Below are 20,440 nucleotides of genomic sequence, written 5' to 3'. Positions count from 1 at the left end.
ATCTGCTCCACCGTAGATCTTCATGGGTGGCAGGGGGCAGGGTGCCCCACTGTCTCACCACAGGATACAGGGGGGTCTCTGCTCCGGCACACCTCCCCCCTCCTTTCTTCTTCCGTTCCTCCACTGACCTTGGTGTTCACACAGCTGCAGCAACTCCTCCTCACAAGTCCGACTGCCCGTCACCACGTCCCTTCTTAAATACGTTATCGCAGAGGCGCAGCTGATTGGCTCAGCCTTGGTGCAGAGGTGGAGCTGAGTTGGAGCTGGGGGAGCTTCGAGAAGTTTCTCGCAGGGGGTCACCCCTATAGCCCCCTCCCCTGCCACCAAAAAAACCCACCCCACTCACTCAACCCAGGACAAATGTCCATTAGTCCTGTAGCTATTAGGTTGAAATGGATAGGGTTGGATTGAATTAATGCTAGTGCCTTATTGTTTTGTAATGTTTCATCATGTTTAAGGTTAAGTAGTATTTCTCAAGGTTCTTCTGAAATTTTATCTTCTCTTTAAAGATACTCTTACAAAGTAGAAGAGAGAAAGAAATTTGGTAAAACTTGTCCTGACCACTTGATTTAAATTTGATCATAGCCATAATCACTCTTACAATGTTCTCTAAAAGTACAGGAGGTAGAAGAGGGCATCAGGAAAGTAAAAGTGAGTACCTTTCTTTATTTTTAACAAGGTGATTTTTTTTTCTTCTGCTTTTGGTTCTCCAAGGCAGCTAAATGTAATCAAGTTACAGTTCATGTTTCTAATGAGATGATTTGCACATTCCTGGCTTGCTGTAGCAGTGGTACCAAAAAGATACTGTTCGTTAATATAGACTGGTTGTACAAGTTTTTTAGCTGAAAACTAAACTGTTGTGAAGAAAACTTGCTGGAGAACACAGCCATGTCATGAGCATTGCCGTAGTTATGAGGTTTTCTTACCAGATTACAAAAAGGAAGATGTAACCACTTTATTGAATCTGTGGCTTTGAAGCATGATAATTATTACTATGGCAGTGTTTTGTGTCAATATTATTGACAGAGTAGTACTGAATCTAATGGATACACAGAATCAGAGAGAGTAGTTCTGTAAGCAACTTACATGCTACACATCCATTTTAAATCTTATTTTATTACTGGAGTTAGATAAATTAGGTTATAATTGAATTAGACTCTGACAATTATGATAGTCTCATTGGATCTGGACTAAACTATGCTGAAGTAAATTGTGGGGTACAACAAAGATTGCAGTGCAAGGCACAGTACAAAAGCATAAGAATTCTGTGATTGCTTGCTTGAAACAGGGATTGGATGAAATTCAGAACATCCATAGGGTTGAGAAAATAGGAGGGACCAGAAGCTGTTTTAAATAACTGATGAGCCTGAAACAGAGGTTGAAGTAAGCATAAACTGAATCTCTTTTGTTCCCATTCATGTAGAAAACATTAATACAGCATACACTTTTAGAAGAACCTTGATGTAAATTTTATACCCTATACTTACAGCAGTCTACCTGGTTCAAGTCCATTTGACAGTATATTTTATTTCTTTAGAGTACCATTACATTTTCTGTATAAAATCAAGCATTGCTTGAATGTGAAGAAATTAATTTAGCAGCCTGGCAGCAGTTTTGTAGTGTCTGGTGTGCTGCCCTTGGGAGTTTAAACTTCACTTTTGTCTTCAGAGTTGTAAAAACTTCCTTGTGGTGTTGTCTAACCATGTTGAAAACATTAAATCAGTCATTCTACCAAGTTGTAACAATGTACTCGGTGCACTGAGCTGCAGTGTCAGTATCTTCAGAAACATGTACCACTGAGGTTTTATTGCATTTACTTCCATTGTTTTCTAACTCAGCATTATTAATGCTCTTGTTCAGACCTGCTTTGTTGTTTTGACCATGTAAAAGCATACACTGTGTCCGTGTGGAAGCATCAGAAGTCGATAGTAATGCTTAATTCGCATTTTTATTAAAAAATATTATTAAAATAAATTTTTATTCAAAATTCCTCCATATTGTCACTTTATAATTTGAAGCACAGATTATCATTATTTTTGTTCAAGTAGTAGCCACAAGGATTCATATCATAGTTCATAACAAAAATATTTATTAGATCTGCAAAAAATGTTCTTGTTTTCAAGTCAGAATGTTATGATAACCTAAAAATGAGCTGTATTGTCCTTGCTGAGGTAATCTACAAATGTCAAGAGGATTTCTGTAGCTTAGTGTTTTATTTGTCTAAATTTCTGTGCTTCTAAAATAGGACCGGAAGAGATCTGAAATATAATTTATTTATTTATTTATTCTTCTTCACCCTCAGGTGGCAAGACAGGCTTGAGCTGGCTTCTGCTTTAGTTGCATCTAATCTCCCTCGTGGGTTTTTTGGATGCTCATAACTAGTGTCCAGGCCCTAGTTTTTATGCTACCTTGTTAATTGCCTGCACATCTATTCAGTGATAACATCTGTGAAATTTGTTTTGGCCAGGCATCTTCTGGATTTGCTTAAGTAACATCTAAGAATTTTCTTAGAGCTGGCTAAGGGGCTCTTGGCTAGTGAAATGTTGATTTCCAGTGAATCTTGGAACAGAAGTGTTCTAACATTGATGTTATTTAATGGGAGTAAATGTGAAAGAACCGTAGATCTGGTTTTGTTTTTTGCTTTCAGCAATGAGTTTGTTTAGCAAATTATTTGATGACAATTATAAATATATAGAACGAAAATGGATAAAAAACAGCTCTTAACTGTCAGTTAAAAGTATGAAATAATCCAGTTTCTTGGAATTGAGAATAGAACAGATGATAACTCACAACAGTATTAATTCAGGGAAGTAATATTTCTTCCTCTCTACCTATTGTGATTGTCATTAATTTAGCATTAAAAAATAAAACACAGTAATGTAAAGATTGTTCACCTTTTAATTACTTAACTCATTTCTTTTGGTTTAGGTTTGGTTTGTTATATAAAGTACTGTCTTTACCCTGAGATTAAGTCATACATGAAACCTGGAGTACACTGTTTCAAGCAGTACAAATATTTCAGTGCTTTCCAATATGACATTCACTTACTTTGAAATCAGCTTTTCTCAAAATAGCATATGTTTCACATTCAATTTGGTGCTTTCACTAACCTCTGTTATTGGCTTATACTAATACGTACTATACAGGTTTCTGTCCTCATCATCCTTCAAGCACTGAACACTGTCTGGGGTGGACAGGGCAGTATCGAAGTCAGTGTTACTTGTGTCTGCTTAATACAGATTTCAGCTTTTGGCAGGTGAGGAAGGGCTTGCTCAAGTAAGTTTACTGTAGAAAACCTGTGTTTTACTGCATTCCTGCTGCAAGACGGAGTTTGTTTTGATTCAGAAAGAACCAGTGGCATGATAGCTAAAATGTTACACAACTGCACTGTCCTTTACTGCAGGTTGAATGCATTTTGACAGTGTTCTTGTTTCAATTTAATATCCAAGTGGTTTCTTTCAGCAGTTAAAGTCAGGATATGTGTAAATTGAGCTTTTGAGCTCTGATGCTATCAGCTTTAGATGTAGGTTGGTAGTATATTATTAGAGAGAAATAATACCTCAAATCAATAATGTGTTTTGTTTTAGATCCACAGATAACTGAATTATAGTTTAATTTAGGACAAGATGTGTTGTAGTTTGCTTGAAGAATAAAGTGATTGTGCATTTTCCCTTTATTCTCTGGTAGATAACGAAAAGGACTCTTTATTAGTTGCACGGTCCTGATTTGTCCACTGAATATGGAAGGGCTCTTGCCTTGAGTGTCTGTAGTTGTGCCCTCCCTAATCTCAGGAACGGCTTATATCTCTGTCAGTATTGGAGGTGGTATAAAAAGAGCTGATCCTCTCCTGCAGCGTAGGAGAGGAAAGGAGATGATAGTTACAACTCCTAGCCGAGGTAAGATGTCTCATAGTCATTTCCCCTTTGAACTGAAACCCAACTGAGGTGTGGAGCCAGTTGGAAAAAGCAGTGTGAAGACATTATTAGTCACTGTGGCACGGTAAAATCGTGTTAGTGGGTGAATGTAACATTACACAAGAATGATACAGGCTGACATGTCCTAGCTTTAGAACAATGCCATTTGCAGCAAAGTAGATTTTTATATATATATATGTATATATATATATAGAGAGAGAGTGTTTTGATATGTATATATTTGACTACAAACCATTATTTTCATTTGGTAATGTTATGTTATAATTCTGTCAAGGGGGAATGAAGCTCTTTCTTTTTCCAAAGAAGTGTTGACTATATTTGAAATGGAACTTTCAGACACTAACAACACTGAACAGGTGGAGTAGGGCAGTGAGAAGCATTACCATGTCTTGAAAAGACCTTTGCTCCACCCCTCCCTTCTTCCCGGGCTCAGCTCTGCTCCCGATATCTCTACCTCCTCCCCCCAGCAGCGCAGGGGCAGGGAATGGGGGGTGCAGTCAGCGCTGCCACTTCTTCCATCTTCAGTGGGGGGAGATTCTGGAACTTCTTGCCCTTCCTCTAGCGTGGTCCCCCTCTCACAGGAGACAGTCCTCCACAAACTTGCTCTGACATTACTCCCCACCACGGGTCACAGCCTTTCCCGAGCTGCTCCGGTGTGGGACACTCCTGCATGCTGCAATCCTCCCAGCACTGAACTACAACAGCGGGGGCTGCTTCTCACAGGGTCCCGGCTGACTTCAAGCACAGTCACCTGGGAGGGCATTCCAGTATTTGCTCCACTGTAGACATCCATGGGTGACAGGAAGGGTCTTTGCTGTGGCACATCTCCCAACCCCTTTCCTCCTCTGTTCCTCCACTGATTTTTGTGTTCATGTTGATGTCACAACTCTTCCTCCCAGCTTCCCCTTCTTAAATACATTATCACAAAGGTGCAGCCACCATCTCTAATTGGCTTGGCCTCGGCCTGAGGTGGGTCCGACTTGGAGCCAGGGGAGCTTCAAGAAGCTTCTCACAGGGGCCACCATTGTAGCACCCTTCCTTGCTACCAAAATCCCCATCACTCAAACCTAGGACAGCCATAGAAAAGCTGGTTGGAAGGAACATCTGTAGGTCACCTAGTCTCATTCCTTGTTTGAAGGACTGTCTCAAGTACCAGATCAGATCAGATGTGACTTGAAGGCCTTTAAAGATGGAATTCTGTTTATTGAGCCACTGTTACCCTCTCCCTCTCTAGGAATTTTTCCACTGAAATGACTTCATTATTTTGTCTATGTGTAGAACTCCTGTTAAATCGTTTATAAATTATAGCTAGTAAAATCTGGGGACTGACAGGTGGGAAGCAAGCAGGGCATGTTGAACTGGAATAGGTGACCTGAAGAGATAATGCATATGAGCTTCCTTATTAGAACTGTTTATTTTTTTCCTTAATTATTTCTTAGGTGTGCTTTTCTAACTAATCCCTTTTAGCCATCAATTAATTATATTTGTACTTTGAGTATGCTCTGAAAGGTACAGTATGCTGATTCAAAATCTGTCTAGCTGCTGTCAGAGACATTACTTCATCTGCTGAAATAAGTAATTTAAGCCATTTTAAATAGTCTCTTTACCTAGAATTAGGGACAAAGGAGCTCTAGTAGACCTCAGTTGACTGCTTTGAGAAGTTGCCACTCACAGTTGATGCCTGTTCAACAACACGTTAGTGATTTTACCTTCCATATAGGATCTATGCCCACCTCAGCCTGGCAGTTGGAGCTAAGTGACTGCTTCATGGTGACATGGCTGAACTCTTCACATGGCTGTTACATGCAACAGGGCCAGTAGCAGCTAACTGGTAGAGGCTAACATTCCTTACCATTGCTGTTGTTTTTGTTGAATGTGTCAGCTTGTGGTCTGAGAATGTATACTGGCAGATCTTGATAGATTTTTCTTGTGGAAATCTGATCCTTGGTTAATTCTATGCAAAGATTTTTCCACTTAAAGGTAAGTGATTTGGAATATTTTTAGGTAGTAAAGTCAGTTTGCAAATTGGACACCGGTGCAGCTGCACTGTCTCAGGAGTACTAAATAAAGTTCCTTTATCATCTTTGAGTTTTTTCCTTGAAAAGCTGTTAAAGAAAATTTTTCTTTTGAAACTTGTCAAATGAGAAATACTACTTTTGGAAAACCAGAAATAGCTTTTTAAGAGAGAGATTATCAGTGCTATTGATATAACTTCTTTTGAATTTCAACTTGGTATTTTATAAGGATGTTACTAAGGTAGAAGATGAGTTTGCCAGAGTTAGTTGCTGTATATATATTAATTCTCTCCCATTGTTCAAATATCTGTAGTGTTTTCTTGTTATTTGGGATCTGATATGTGCCTTCACAATAGGGTATCTGGTGTGTATAGTCACAAAGTGGGAAAGAGACTGTGGTGCTGCTCTGTTCATGGCAATTGTCAGCCTGGAAATTGTGTAAGTCTTATGCACATGTATTCTAGTAAACATGCCTTATGATAACCCATATGTCATACTCTATTTTCAAGACTTTTTTTTCCTGATTCAGTTTACACAGAAGGTAAGGTTCATTTTCCTTGTGCTTCTAGTCAGTTTTTTTAATTCCTGTTCTGTCTGTTATCCCATATCTTCCCTACTGCATGCTTTTCAGATACTGCTGTAAAAGAATAAATACTTACTTTGTTTTGGGGGTAATTAATTATAATTCTTCCTAATTTTTTCCTCTTTTTTTCAGAAAGAAATATTGGCGAAAATAGAGTATATTTCTGTTATATAACTGTTATTTTTTGAAGTACACCGCATCATAGAGCACCTGATGCTGAAAATGTTAATTAGTTACTGAAAAGTATGTTGAAAATATTAAAATAAGATGAAAATTTTATTCATATTCAATACTTTCTTTTTGTAAAGAAGCAAGACAGTCTAGCTGTCCCATGTTTTTATCCCTTCATGTTTTTGCCAGATAACATTCTTTTAGAGGGTTGTAACAAGAAACCACCATATGACCAGACTTCTTTTTGAGCCAGTTTGTCAAAAAAGCTTATATTAGATGTCTGCTTTAGTTGGTTAAGTGGGCAGCACTGTTCTCAGTAGTGGCAATTATGTTTTCAATGTAGCTGAATTCATTAATTATATAACAAAATATACTGACTTTTCTTGCCCATTGTCAAAACATTTCAGTCACTGTTCTAATAAACGTGCTTCTCTGTTTTATCACTTGTTCTCTAATGTGAAATCTGTGAGTGTTTATTTTTGATAGTTGAGGGCTCTTTGAAATTTGTTATGTATTCAATTTGTGGAGTTTCAAATCTAGGTTGATTTATTGTTTTTTATATGGTTCGCTTTTACGTGGAGTTTCAAATCTAGATCTTTGAGCCCTGTGCCCTGTCTCTTATGTGTGTTTTATTTCAGATTCAGGTAAGGTGTTCAGGAAACTCACGGTGTAATAAACTGAAAATAAGATAGTGTAATAAGCTGAAAATGCAGATGCCTAGGCATCTAAGAATAGGTGTACATATATGTACATATGCATTTGCACATAAAAGCAAGCATCTATTAGGAGAAAATTAAATGCCATTCCTGCCAATATTTTTATTAATATAAATACCAGATCTACCTGTGTTTGTATTATTACCGAGTGTCTGCAATGATTCTGTTTGACGATGAGTTCCGTGTACCTTGTATGATTTTGTTTTTAATGATTGTCTAGGACCCCTGAATGTGAGCACAGTAGTAATCTTAGAATGATGGTTTTGGTCTGAACGAACAGGCTAAAAGTAAGCTTGTTTCAATTTACCATGCGAATGTAGAAATCACCATACAACAAACTTATCTTGCATATATGGCTTGGTGACATAACTACTTCATTTTAGAAATGTATGTGACTTGAACCCTGGTACTATAGGCAGTAAAACACTTGTGTTACCTTCAGGGAGGTTTTCAGTTACATCCTTGTTCTTATATAGCACAGTTGTATGTGAGGGGCATTATAGGAAGGTGTTTACTTTCTTCTGAAATGTTAGGTTTTTCCACAACCAGAAAAAAACCCAAATCAGCAATCTTATTTCATTAGTAACTTCATTATGTTCATTTGGGGATTTCTAGGTATTGCTTGTGCTTGGAGGGTCTTTTTTACTAAGATACAGAGGTCCCAGACCCTAATGTATGGTTCACTTTACAGTGTCAGAAAACAAATCTTGCAGGTAAGATGCTGTATTTCTTAAGGTTGTGGCATAAGTTCTGGATTTCACTCCTTTAGAACAGTGCTGTGAGTGTTTCTTTTCTGACTGAAATTTGTAGGTGTTATATAATGGGTATTGTAGTGGGTTTGTTTTGGGGGTCTTTTGTTTTGTTTTGTTTTTCCCCTCTAACCCCCTCCACCCTCCCCCCTGCCAAAAGTCTGCCCTACACCACAGATACTTGTTTAATGTTTGCTTTTGCTGAATCTAGTTCTGATTCATCAAGTTTATATGACTTACTATCAGCTGTCTGTTAGTTATAGTTTAACTTTCAAGTCTGTATGTAATTTGATTTTACTAATGAAGTACAACAAACAGCATTATGAAGCTTTTCTCTTTTAATCTTACAAGGAAAAAAATCGGTATCTAAAAAAGCAATCACAAAGAAGAGGAAAGGTGTTACAAAGTCTACAATACCAGAATTTCAGGTAAATTATTTTCATTTTTGTTTTAAGCACTTGAAATCTGAATGTCTGTAAAATAAGTTCTTTAGTTTCTGATAGAAACCTTGAAAATCCTAATCAAAGGTGAATTTCCTCTTCTAGTTCAAAAGGTTTAATCTGATGGTGCTTTCAAAAGTGCATTTCACCTTTTCTTGGTAGAGAATGTCTTAGTGTTTTTTATTATGGCAGACTGCACACTATTTCACAGTATTGGTCAGTATTCCAGATAAATATATTACAGGACAAAACCTGTAAAAACTAGTTGTTGTTCATTGAATTTTTAAGATAGATATAATTTGGGGGGAAAAAATTACTTGGGTTTTGTGTGAAGTGAGGCACTGTAGTCCTTGAATTGAAATCTAGCTTGATTTAATGAAGGACTTGCAAAAAATTTGTAGGCTCCTGAGTTCATCTTGTTTTCGTTGCTTATCTGCATTTGACCTTTAGAACAGAGAGCACTAAGAAAGTGCTAATTATGATCCAGTGTTTTTATGGTATTGTAATAGAAGTGTTAACAGTACTAAATCACAATTTATGTATGCATGCCTGCTTGGATTGAAGTTCTCCTTCGGCTATATTTTTTTTTTTTTTAGAAAATAAGTTGTGCTATTCTGAGCAATGGACATAGATTAAATCATGACTGTTCTGTAAAACCCTCACACTGAATCAATTTATTCCACAATGATGATGTATTTCAAGTGGAGCTAGTAGAATTTCTGGTTATAAAATGGGTTAATAACAGTCAATATTGAGAAAAGACTGATATTTAAGTGTACACTGACTTTCATCTATATTCTAATGGTAGTGTCTAAAATGTTTCCTAGCAGCTCCAAAAAAGCCGAAAAGTTTTTTTTTTTCCCAGCACATTAACTGCATGCCATGGATGTACATAGTTGGGTTAGAAATCTTCTCCTACTGTATTAAACTACTGCATTTAAGTATTCTGTCTAAAACACTATCTAAAACTTAGCCCAACTTTTCTATCTAACCAAGGTAATCTGTACACTAAGATATCTATATAAGTGTATAATTAACATTATCACATTTACCTATGTAAAATCTTAATTAAAATGTTTAAAATGTAACAAAATAATTCTGGCTCTTTTGATCAAACCTAGGCTTTACATCTGTTTTAGGTGAAGCTAAAATCAGTTAATATGAGCAGTTTAATCTTATTAGGGAACTTTTTAATAATTTACCCTGCCTTTTTCAAGAGGATAGACTGGACTGGTATGACTGTTAGCAGTATTTGCAAATATTAAAACATTTATATTTGGAATGCTACTAAGTCTTTTAGAGCCTAGTAAAGTATGCTTCGTGATACTTTTCCCCACATACATGGATGGCGAAACTTAATGAAATTATGTAACTGAAGGTGAGAGTGTATTTCTTTGAATATTTGGTAAAACAGCTAGAGTCTATACAGGCCCTGTAAGGTATGCCAGGGAGGGTATAACTATAGGAATATTCTATTAATATCTAAACAGGTCTTTTGGTAATAAAGTTAATAAGTGAAAAATTGTAAGATGTTTTTTCTGCCTGCATTCTACAAATGTTAAAAAAAAAAAAAAAAAGGCCATAAGGCACTTTATTTCATAAGACTAGATCCTGTGCTTAAGTATACATCCTATACAACCGATACAACCTGAAAATCATAACTTGACATTAAAACTGAGAAATTAATACATTTTTCAGTATGTGCAGTGGGCCCAATTGTACATTAAAATCAATTATTAACAAAAAAAATCAGGAGATAATTGTACTGCTTAATCCTAATCCTAACATTTATAATGCCATTTTTAAACAACCTTTTGAGGAAATATACTGCACAGTTTTTCTGTTCTGTATCATAGTGTGAATGTCATGGACAAAGCAGTAAAAGCGTAGGTCAGTGAACTTCACTCCTTCCTTGTATGTGATTTCAGACCTTACATTAATTCCTTAGCTCAAGGCTGCTTTAAAAAAAAAAAAAGGTCAAACAACAAAACCACAAAGAACAAAACAAAACCCAACCCAAAACAAAAGCAGATGCAAATTAAGTTCTCTTTACCAAAGACATAAAAAACATGTCCTGTTTTTAATATTTTGAAAATTGAGAAGTGAGTTTATAGCTTCATAGATCATGAGTTAGTTGGCTGTTGTATATTTCCGTTAAAAGAAATTCTGACTTCCAAAGTTATTACTGTTGCTCATTAATGTTTTAAAGAAATTACAGTAATTATGTTACTGTACAGAAGGGACACTAATGTGTTTTTTTGGGGTTTCTTTTCAGTTACAAAGTACCAGGTTTTGGGGGTTTTCTTTTCCAGTTACAAACAAAGGTTTGGTAGTAAGTGCTTTGCCTCAGTCTTTCCTCCTTTCCCCTCACATATATACTCATGTAGCTATATAGACCTACATGTACTATAACTAAGAAAAAAAAAAGGAACACACACATTTTAAGAAACTGGACTAACTTCAGCTTTTTCTGTTTAACTGTGTCTTAACAGTTTCAATTTTATCAGCTATAGTCTATATTAAATACAAGGTGGCTATTAGGACATTTACCACACAGAGATGGAAGCAATAAAAAAACAGGTTCATAGGAAATAAAAATATAATGTATAATCATTAAACATATAACCTGAAGTTAAGCACAAGACCCCACTGAAGTGAGTAAAAAGTATGCTAAAAGATTGACTGAAGTTAAGCAGCAGGAAAAAGGGGGCATCAGTGATCTGAGGAGTATACTAGATTTGTGATTATTAATAGATTCACAGATTAGGTTTATTTTTATAATGATGAACAGTTCATTTATAAATTTTGAGAAATGGATCACAGGAGAATTCCAAGCTGGAATCAAGCTTGGTCCCCCTGTCTTGCCTCATAAAATCAGGAGAGTTTTCCTGTCTTTCCTCCTTGAAGTTCTAGGAGTCAGTGTGGGTCTTTGAGAAGTTACTGAGATCTGAGATTGTATCCTAACAGGAAAGTAGAACATCGAATTTGAAAATTTACTGGAATACTGAGTACGTGAGGCTTCCATTGTATTTACTTAAAAACCAGGATACTTATTGCCTATGAAAATTAAGACTATATATAGTAAGTACTGTGCCTGATTTGAGAATGTCTGTGCGGTAGTTAGCATGCACATAACTAATTACATGACTTATACATTAATGGAAATACTGACAGCCTGAATCTTTAAGCCACCATATAGTGTTCTAGAGAATAAGGACTAATCTTCCATGACCTTTGATAAGTCATAAAGGAAACATTTTTTTCTCTTCAGGTTCTTTTTCTCATGATAGATGACTGGAAGGCATGTTTTTTAAGAGCAGTATGTGAAGCTACCATGGAATATGACAGACTGGTTAGATTGTAACATTAATAACTTTCTTTTTGCCTTCACATTAACTTACCTATTAAAGCATACAAATAATTTAGAAAGGCAGTGTTGCTTACAGAAAATTGAATTGCTAAATTCAGCCAATTAATAGCTGTGAGCAAAGAACGCTGAGATATACATTACAGTCTCATGAGAAATCGAAGCTACGTTCCATATCAAAATGATCATACAAAATACACTACACTTTTTTTATTACTGTTCTTTTCATCTTCCCTTTAAAATGCTGGGTTTGTTCTGTAAAATGGGAGATGTTAACCAGGTGAGAGAATTTTCAGAAATAGCTTCTTCCCAATCAGTGTGCATCTCTAGTACCTCGTCTCAAATCCTACTGTGAAATGAAGAAATAAAAATTTCTTCCTGAACCTTTTTATAGTGGTTTTCAGTACAATATTGGAATATTACACATAATAAACTAATTTTGACAGTAAATCCTCTAAGCTGAGCTGCTGTTAACTTCCTTGTTTTACCAGTGGGTAATTGGCACATGGATATTAGCCTCAAAGATACACTTCTTATGATGAAGATTGGGCCTTAGAGATTTGATTACCCTTCCTGGTCTCCCCCAGCCCCAAGACAACTAAACTGTATATATTTGCATTGTTTTTTCCATTGACATAGTTTAGATTGGTACACACTGACAGTTCTTCAAATCAGATCCTTACGTCTTGAGTGACTGTTCTGAAAACGAGGAACAGGGCTGTGACCTGTGAAAGGTTTGTCTGCATGAATTGTCTGATGACATGTGGGAGGTTTTTATGATAGAGTCAAAGATAGAGTTGTTATTTCCAGGACAGCATCCAACTAACATTAGCAAAATCATCCTCTTTGCAAACTCTTGCCTTTCTAGAAGTGAGTTCCTAGAAATTCACCCACTTCTAGCAAATGAAGACAGTATCTTTCTTTGATTCATAGTCCTGCTTTATCTTTGATCCATGGTACACTGAATTAAATGTGTCTCATAGGAGACAATAAAAAGCAATGATAAAGTTTAAAAACTGTATTGTCAAGAATGTAATCAAAGGAGTGGATTATAATTGCATAGGGAAAATCTTTGTCAATGCCTTTATTGACTTTTTGATGTGACAAACTTGTACCTTTTTGTATAATAATGCAGTATCAGATTTCTTTGCAGACCAGATGGGAAGAGAAAAGCCAGTATTTTGCTTCCAGTTTACATCTTATGTGTTCAGAACTTCTTTAGGTGCGGGAAAGATGTGGATGTTGAACCTAGTAGAGTTACACACAGCAATACCATTTTCTGGGTTGAGATGAACCTTTTGCAAGTTAATTTCACATACATTGTCTACAGCAAGACAGTGCCAGTCTCTTTATTCATTTGCTATTTTAGATTTGATAAATGTGAACACTGTAAACTTTAGTTTTACTCTCTCCGGTTTTCCAATGCTCTCAAATGTACAGTGTTATGTAAATAATGGCATGTATGCACTAGAGGTTTCTGAAATTTATGTATTTTGGTAAAAGTGTCAGTTCTGTGTTTTAACAGTGAAACAAAGGTTCTTTTAATATGATTTTGCTGCAAATCTAAAACTTCATGTGTAATTGAAGTAAAAATATATTGTTAGGAATTACTGATCTGGGAAAAAAATAAATTTAAAACTTTCAATTGTATGATAAAAGCATTTTTGTGAGTTTTTTTTTCTATTCAGATTTGGTTTTCATAAACTATTTCAACATGTTTTCAGTAGTAATGGAAACATTTCCACCTAATGGTGTTCAGAAAAAAGCAAGTCTTAACATATGATAACCTGAAAGAACCTAACATTCTTAGTTTATTAAGTCTATAATTGCCCTAAGTGGTGGTAAACTAAAACATACAGATTACTTTTGTTTGATTTTTTCAAGAATATAGCATACGTATTCTGAAAATAAAAATGTAAAGAACTGTTTTCTAGAAACAGGAATAAGAAGTATATAATACTTTTTCAAGACGTAGATAGGCAGGTAGATTTGGCTAGATTATTTTTCAGGAATAGTCTGTGTAAATGTGTAAAGTTATGTTCAGGAAAAAGTTGTAACAAGTGCAATTATGTTATAACCACAGCGTAGTCCAAAACTAGCATACTTTAAGTCACCAGAGAGCTGTCTGGTACTCACACCGGTTCCAACTCATTACTATATTTGAGACAAATTTGGTAGTTGTCATTCACAGACCTTTTAAGAAAATACCTACATTTTGAAATGGAAGCTTACAGGCAGAGATGTGATTTATGTCTGAAGAATGAAGTATTCTATTCAATTTTCTTCCTTTCAAACAGTCCTACATTTTTACATCTAAAAATGCTATAAGAAAATAAAAATCAAATGGTGGCACTAAGTAATAACATGTGCTTTTACATTTTATTTAACCTCATTGTACATTTTCCAAGTCCCACATTACCAAGTGTTTGTGTTCATTTGTTTTTTTAGCTTATTTGCACTAATCTTGATGAACTCAGGGAATTAATCACAAAGATTGAGAATGAACTCAAAGATCTGGAGGACATTAAAAAGAAATCGGTATGTGACATTAAAAGCTTTCTCTTGTATGGGTATAAAACGGTGCCAATTATTTGCTGAGGCCTGTCAACTGAAGATTTAATGCCTGTTCAGTAAGTGCATGAAGCCTCATAGGGTTCATACCTGGAGACTGTAATCTTAATCTTTTCTGTATCTAGTGCTCTGTCAGTGTTTTTATGATAAGTAAATTCTGTAACTGTGTTAAACACTTTTCAGTGTGGATAGTGGTAATACCTTAGAAGGAGTAGTTAATTTCTATTAAACGTATGACCATTCTTCCCAGAGGACAAACTTACCCAGCAAGCAATTATAGGATAGAGTTCTTATATCTGCCTATGCAGTGCTGATCAGATCTTCTTGTGAGATAATAGTTATGTTGCTTATTAGGATTTCTAACTCGTTTTGTTCACAAGTTATTAAAATTAGCTTTGTTTATTTTTTATTCAAGTAGGTTGTACGGGAAGGCATGCTATCTGGCTTTTGATACAAACATTGAGATACAAATTTTACCAATGTACACTGGATCACTCAGTCTGTGCAGCTGAAAACCTCAAAAGAATAATGATTAGATAAGAGAATCCAAGACATCTGGGGTTTTGTAGGAGGCAGTGATTCTCTTCAAGATGGTAGATGGTTTTAAATACATGAATAGTACTCATTTAAATGGCCCTCTACGGCCAACTCTTCTTATTACTTATTCTTTTTCATTGTAGCTTTGTTTGTTAAACCTTTGGCATTTCTATGAACAGTAGTAATTAAAAATGTTACTTTTTCTATACCTGAGAACTTAGGCGGCTAATTTCTGTGAATGGCTTTAGTCTGATGCAGAAACAATTTATTCTTAAACTATTTAAATAGAGGAGAGAGATATGGTAGGTGAAGTGCAATATAAATTAGGACTCTGAAGGACACATTTCAGTGCAGATACTTAGCATAATAGTTATTAAAATACCCAAAGGAATAAAACCAGATTTAACTTTAAATTATTTTGTAGTTGCTAAATTGCAAATTGGTTTTATAAGATTGTCAGGAGGTTATCAGAAAGGCTATGTCAACAATAGAAGAAAAAGCCAAAAATGAGAGTACACATCAGCATATCAATAATCTTAGTATAGGTAAGACTTTTGGTCTACTAGTAAAACCATACCACAAGACTTCTTCAAGGGTAGACAAATGCTAAATATGTCATAATTGCTCTTTGAACTGAAATCTGATAATGTCATTATGTAAATAAGTTGCATGACTTCAGCAGGAATACTATGTTTAGTTCTAGTCGCACCGTCTTAAAAAAACCAAACACGGGGGAGTTAAGATACAATTCATTCAACATTCAGAAGTTGTGAGGTAAGGACAATCTTTCTGTGTGCTTATATAGATCTATCAGATCATGATTGTGGGTCTCTAAATGCTTGTGTTGTTAGAAACTTCATGTAAAGAGAAAAGGCTAGGCTTAATTGCTGAAGAAGTGAGTATAAGGAAACAGTAAAGTATTGATTAAAAAAAAAATAATTGTAGGGCAAATTTCATAATCACTTTTTAAAAATACAGATGACAAGATGTTAAATCAGTTGAATAGTCAATAAACTTGACTTGCTAAGATGAGGTTTTACTTTGCAAGGGAGATCATTAGAATTTAATTTTTGATGTCTTACACTATGTGTAAGCATGTTCCAGTAGCAGTTCAGAGTTTGTTTCAGCTTTTCTGAAGTCTGTTAAGTAAAACATTGATCTAATTTGATGGTGAAAATTTGACCTAATGTGAAAGCTTGTTTTAATATGATGGTATTCATTTGGATGCTCTTCGTGGACCTTTCTGGTTTTGACTCAAAAATGGTGGTGTTCTTACTAATTCATGGTAACTTCATTGATTGTTTTGTTTGCAATAGTGACCCAGGTGAAGCCACAGGAATCTTTCTTCATGACTAACCTGCTTGGTAATTCCAGTTTTAGTAGTTGTTAGCATATGCTATTGAGAGGAACCCTCAAGGCAAAATTTAAAGCTTATGTTAAATACTAACACATATGATAAATGTAGCCTTTTTCTTAGACATAGCTTCCCTTTGTTTCCTAAGAGACCATTCTAGAGTATGTAAAAGGAATTCCTTATCCAGAACTTGGAAATAGTGGAGGCTGTAATGAAAGAGCTGAGCTGTAAGACTTGTTCAACATTAGTAAACTTACTGTTTTCCTGCATTTTTTGTAGGTAGTTGGACTGGCTGGATCTGACACTTTTCAGAACATCAGCTTGAGCCAACAAATCACATGAGAGATTTCCAGCCCAAACAAGTTTTGTTTGGCAAGTTAAAAGCAAATTAGAACAGGGTTATGTAATGGGAAGCCGTGGGTAATTTTAAGTGTAGGTATTACTAACCATTTCTTCTACAACAATGAAATAATTAAACTGTTGGAAAGGATTTTCACTGTTTTGTTGATTAAAATTGTATGATTCTGTACTCCTTTGTACACCTGTGTTGTCTTTTAAATTAACTATTAACACTATTTTTCTATTTTAAAAGTCTTGCACTTTTTCTTCATTACTGGTGAGTTTGTTGTAACAATGATGAGATTTGCTTTAGTGCCAGTTTGTCATAACTGTTTAGATAGGAGAATTAAATTTGACCTCAGTTCTTTAAACAGAAGTTCAACTCAGTCTTAGCTTTACCTCTTCCTGGACTGCTTTGTTCTTGGAACTCTAGCCACAGTTCTGAAGCAAGACTGCAGTTTCACATATGCTTTCAACTGACATATGCCAGAACTGCTGCCAAATAAAAAGTTCCTACGCTCCGTGTCTCTGGCAGCTTCTATTTTCTCTGACACCCCATGAGAGAGTGTAGCAAAGTTCTTTGTTCAGCTGCATGGAAGTTAGTCTGTGGTAAATGTAACTACTTTTTTACTGCTGCTGCAGTGTATGTAATCTGTATCAGTTTTTTAGCACAGTTCATCATGCAGTTGCACAAATACCTGTGCTTGTATTCTGCCACAGTTTGATGTGTCATGGAATGAGCATCTGGGAGCAAAAGAAAGTGGGACTGCTTTTGACAAGAAAAGTGGCATTTTGTGGCAGGTGAAGTTGTATGTGATATCACAATCAGAGGCACTGTAAAAAGTCTATCCCTTCAGCTACTAAGTAGTTCCTCTCCTTACCACCTACTACATTGCAAGAAGGAGAGAATAAGTTAGTGAGATTTACTGTTTATTTGAATGCCTGACTGAAAATCAGAAAGAGGGAGGTGTAGAAAGTGAGCTTGAAGGACTTGAGTCTAATGCTCAGTGCACTGCCTAGTGAAAGGATGGAGGGTGTCTCCCTAAGAGATGTCATTCTAGCTTTGGAAGACATTATAGCTTTGTGATTTGGAATGATATTCTAGCTTTCCTATGTTCTTTAGGACATGTGAAGTGTCATCCTTTCACTTTGGAGCTGTGTGACTAAAAATTAGAATAAAAATGGAATTAATAGAAAAAACCACAGAATTTACAGTAACAAGAATTAGATTCTAATAAAAGTCATGTCTGTTTTGTTACTAATGCTGACATGGGGGAAGTTACAAGCAGTCAGTAGACAATTATAAAACTGAAGTAGAACATACTGGCTGAAATTTCTATTGAGATTTTATTGCATTTTAGCCTCATGTTTCAGAATTTAGACTGTATATATGAACATGGCAGTTCAGTTGGATGTGAGCTCTTAGAAATTTTCCATAACTAGCAAATTGATCAAGACATGCAGAATAGCCTAATTCCACTTTAAAATCTCCTTGCTAGCAGTATTGATGAAAAAATAATTTTGACAAACTTACTTGGTGGTGAAGCATTTTGTAAATATATTTAGGATAACATAAAGGCTTCTGTCTAATACATGATTTTTTTTTAATGAGAAGAGATGGTAAAGTAACACCTTCTATCCTAATCAGTACACAAGATAACAACTATCAGTTTCTGACATTTCAGATCCCATTTTACCCTGTTGCCTTCTGTGTCTGGTAAAATCTGTGGGAGTTGCAGTGTTGAATGGAAATCTCTTTACTGCCTTTCAGATAATCAGCTTCTCTTTTGATCTGAAGTAATTTTTGTGTGTGTGTGAAACTGTTAATTAAGCTATTCTGTAGATCAGTTGTATGTGTTTAACTGTTGCATATCATCACAGAACTTGATTCTTTAAAAAATACCTCTTGCCATTCTGTAGTATGAAATTGACAGAATTACAGATACTTGTATCAAATAGTGAACTTCAGGCTTTTTTGCAGATGCTGTTTTGCAAGCTGACTTTGTAGTAAGCATGTTCCTTGTAAAATGAACTGAGTTTTCACAAGGACAGTTAATTCTAGACCCTGTCCTGATTGTGTTAAAGCATAGATTGTCTTGGAGAGAACATAAACTCTGAAGATTGCTTGTTTACTGGAATGCAAGACTTTATTTTGGTAGCACCTTTGGATTGGAATAATTCCCTGCAATTCTGATTGGTAAGTGCACTGCTGTTTGGGGAGTGAGAAGGGAGGCTGGAGCCCAGGATTTGTGCAGTTAAGTTGACAAGGTTAAAATGGGTGAAGTGTAGTACCTTCCTGAGAAGGAGACCAGACTCTTCCTACAGGGAGAGAAGTCAGGCGAATGAGAATTACTGAGTCAAAGGACACTAGCCAAGTTCTTGACTAATTAGGGTTTGGAGAAAATACATTAAAAATTTTATTGTTTTGCCGAAGTCAGTAGCACACTGATGTTCTTGACTTAGTAGTAAAAAAGGTAAAAACCTGCTTCCTAAAGGTGTTGGATTCTGCCACCTTCTAATGTTGTTCCTGTTCAGTTAGACAGTTGTACATCCCAAGACAGGTGATTGTCTGTCTTTGAGAGTGAGTATACCTTTTAAGCAGGTGAGTCAGAAGGGCTGAAAGCAAACTGAGATTTTCAGCAGCTTTAAGTTCATATCACCTGCAGAAATATGTATTTCAGAATGCAACTGAAAATTCAGTGTTAAAAACCCATGGGTTCAGTTCAGAAATGGAACCTCAGACTAATTTAACTTGTAGGATACTGAGACTATGCAAAGGAATACATTGAGCCAGGAACATAGTATTTTCTATGTCTGCTTTTTTTGAAATTCCGAACAGGCTGCTGTTAAATTTATTCATAGGAAATGGAAGTATTTAAAGTAAGAGAAGAGACAGTTTTCTGTTTTTTTGTTGTTTGTTTTTTTTTTTTAATTGATTTGCTACACTTCACTTAAAAATTAATAAATGGCAAAAATAATGCAAAATGTCTCCTTTACTAGATAGAAGCTTACAAAATATTTCCTCTGCGTGCAGTAAAGAAAGTGGGAAATACTGCCATATGTTTGAAAATGTTTGGTAGAAAAACTGTGTTTAGACAAGACTGTACAGGGACTTCCCAAGATTGATCAGCAGAAATTCATGTAGCCATCCACAATAGATTAAGGCTGTAATTAGGGCACTAGATTTTAGTGAATCAGACCTCAACTTTACAAACAGTGAAGTGGACAAACTGAGAGTGTCTTCACATTTGGGCCCTGTGGAAACTTAGTTATTACTGGGTTAAATCTTCACTTTTTAGCAGGAGGTGGACTTCCTTCTCCTCATTCCTTCCTCTTCCTATTCTCTTCCTTCCTCCTCAGTGAAATATGTACCGTGCTTGAGACTTTTGCATGTAAAGAGTTTTCAGTTATACTTGTTTTCATCTGGATTACTATATTTACATAAATGTACATGCAAATAATAATATTACAGTGTGAGAACTCTGGATTTGTACACATATTTGCAGGTTTAAACTGCAGATGAAGAGATGCTTATTCTGATAAATATTTAGGACAACAGAATTTTAATAGACCTGCTTGAAGTCTTGCAGATGAAACATTTTCTTTTCATTTCGTTTTAGGTTCTGTGTTACTGTGCATCTAAATCTGTAATGTATCTAACAT

The 20,440-nt window shown here is 35.6% G+C and overlaps 1 protein-coding gene across 4 annotated transcripts in view; it reads left to right on the top strand.

Annotated features, from left to right (window-relative positions):
* Positions 1-20,440, top strand: part of KIAA2026 (KIAA2026 ortholog) — a 53,999-nt gene that overhangs the window by 15,795 nt on the left and 17,764 nt on the right. For 3 of the 4 annotated variants that reach the window (XM_033003809.2, XM_042804812.1, XM_033003811.2), the window contains 2 exons: positions 8,521-8,597; positions 14,425-14,514. In XM_033003809.2, coding sequence (XP_032859700.1) covers positions 8,521-8,597; positions 14,425-14,514 — 167 coding nt within the window. The remainder of the gene's footprint in view (positions 1-8,520; positions 8,598-14,424; positions 14,515-20,440) is intronic. The other variant, XM_033003810.2, reaches the window with a different exon arrangement.

This window comes from Tyto alba, unplaced genomic scaffold (genome assembly GCF_018691265.1).
Source record: "Tyto alba isolate M040663 unplaced genomic scaffold, T.alba_DEE_v4.0 Super-Scaffold_42, whole genome shotgun sequence".
Classification (NCBI taxonomy): Eukaryota; Metazoa; Chordata; class Aves; order Strigiformes; family Tytonidae; genus Tyto; species Tyto alba.
The sequence above is the reverse complement of the archived record's forward strand: the minus strand, read 5'-3'. Positions and strand labels throughout refer to the sequence as shown.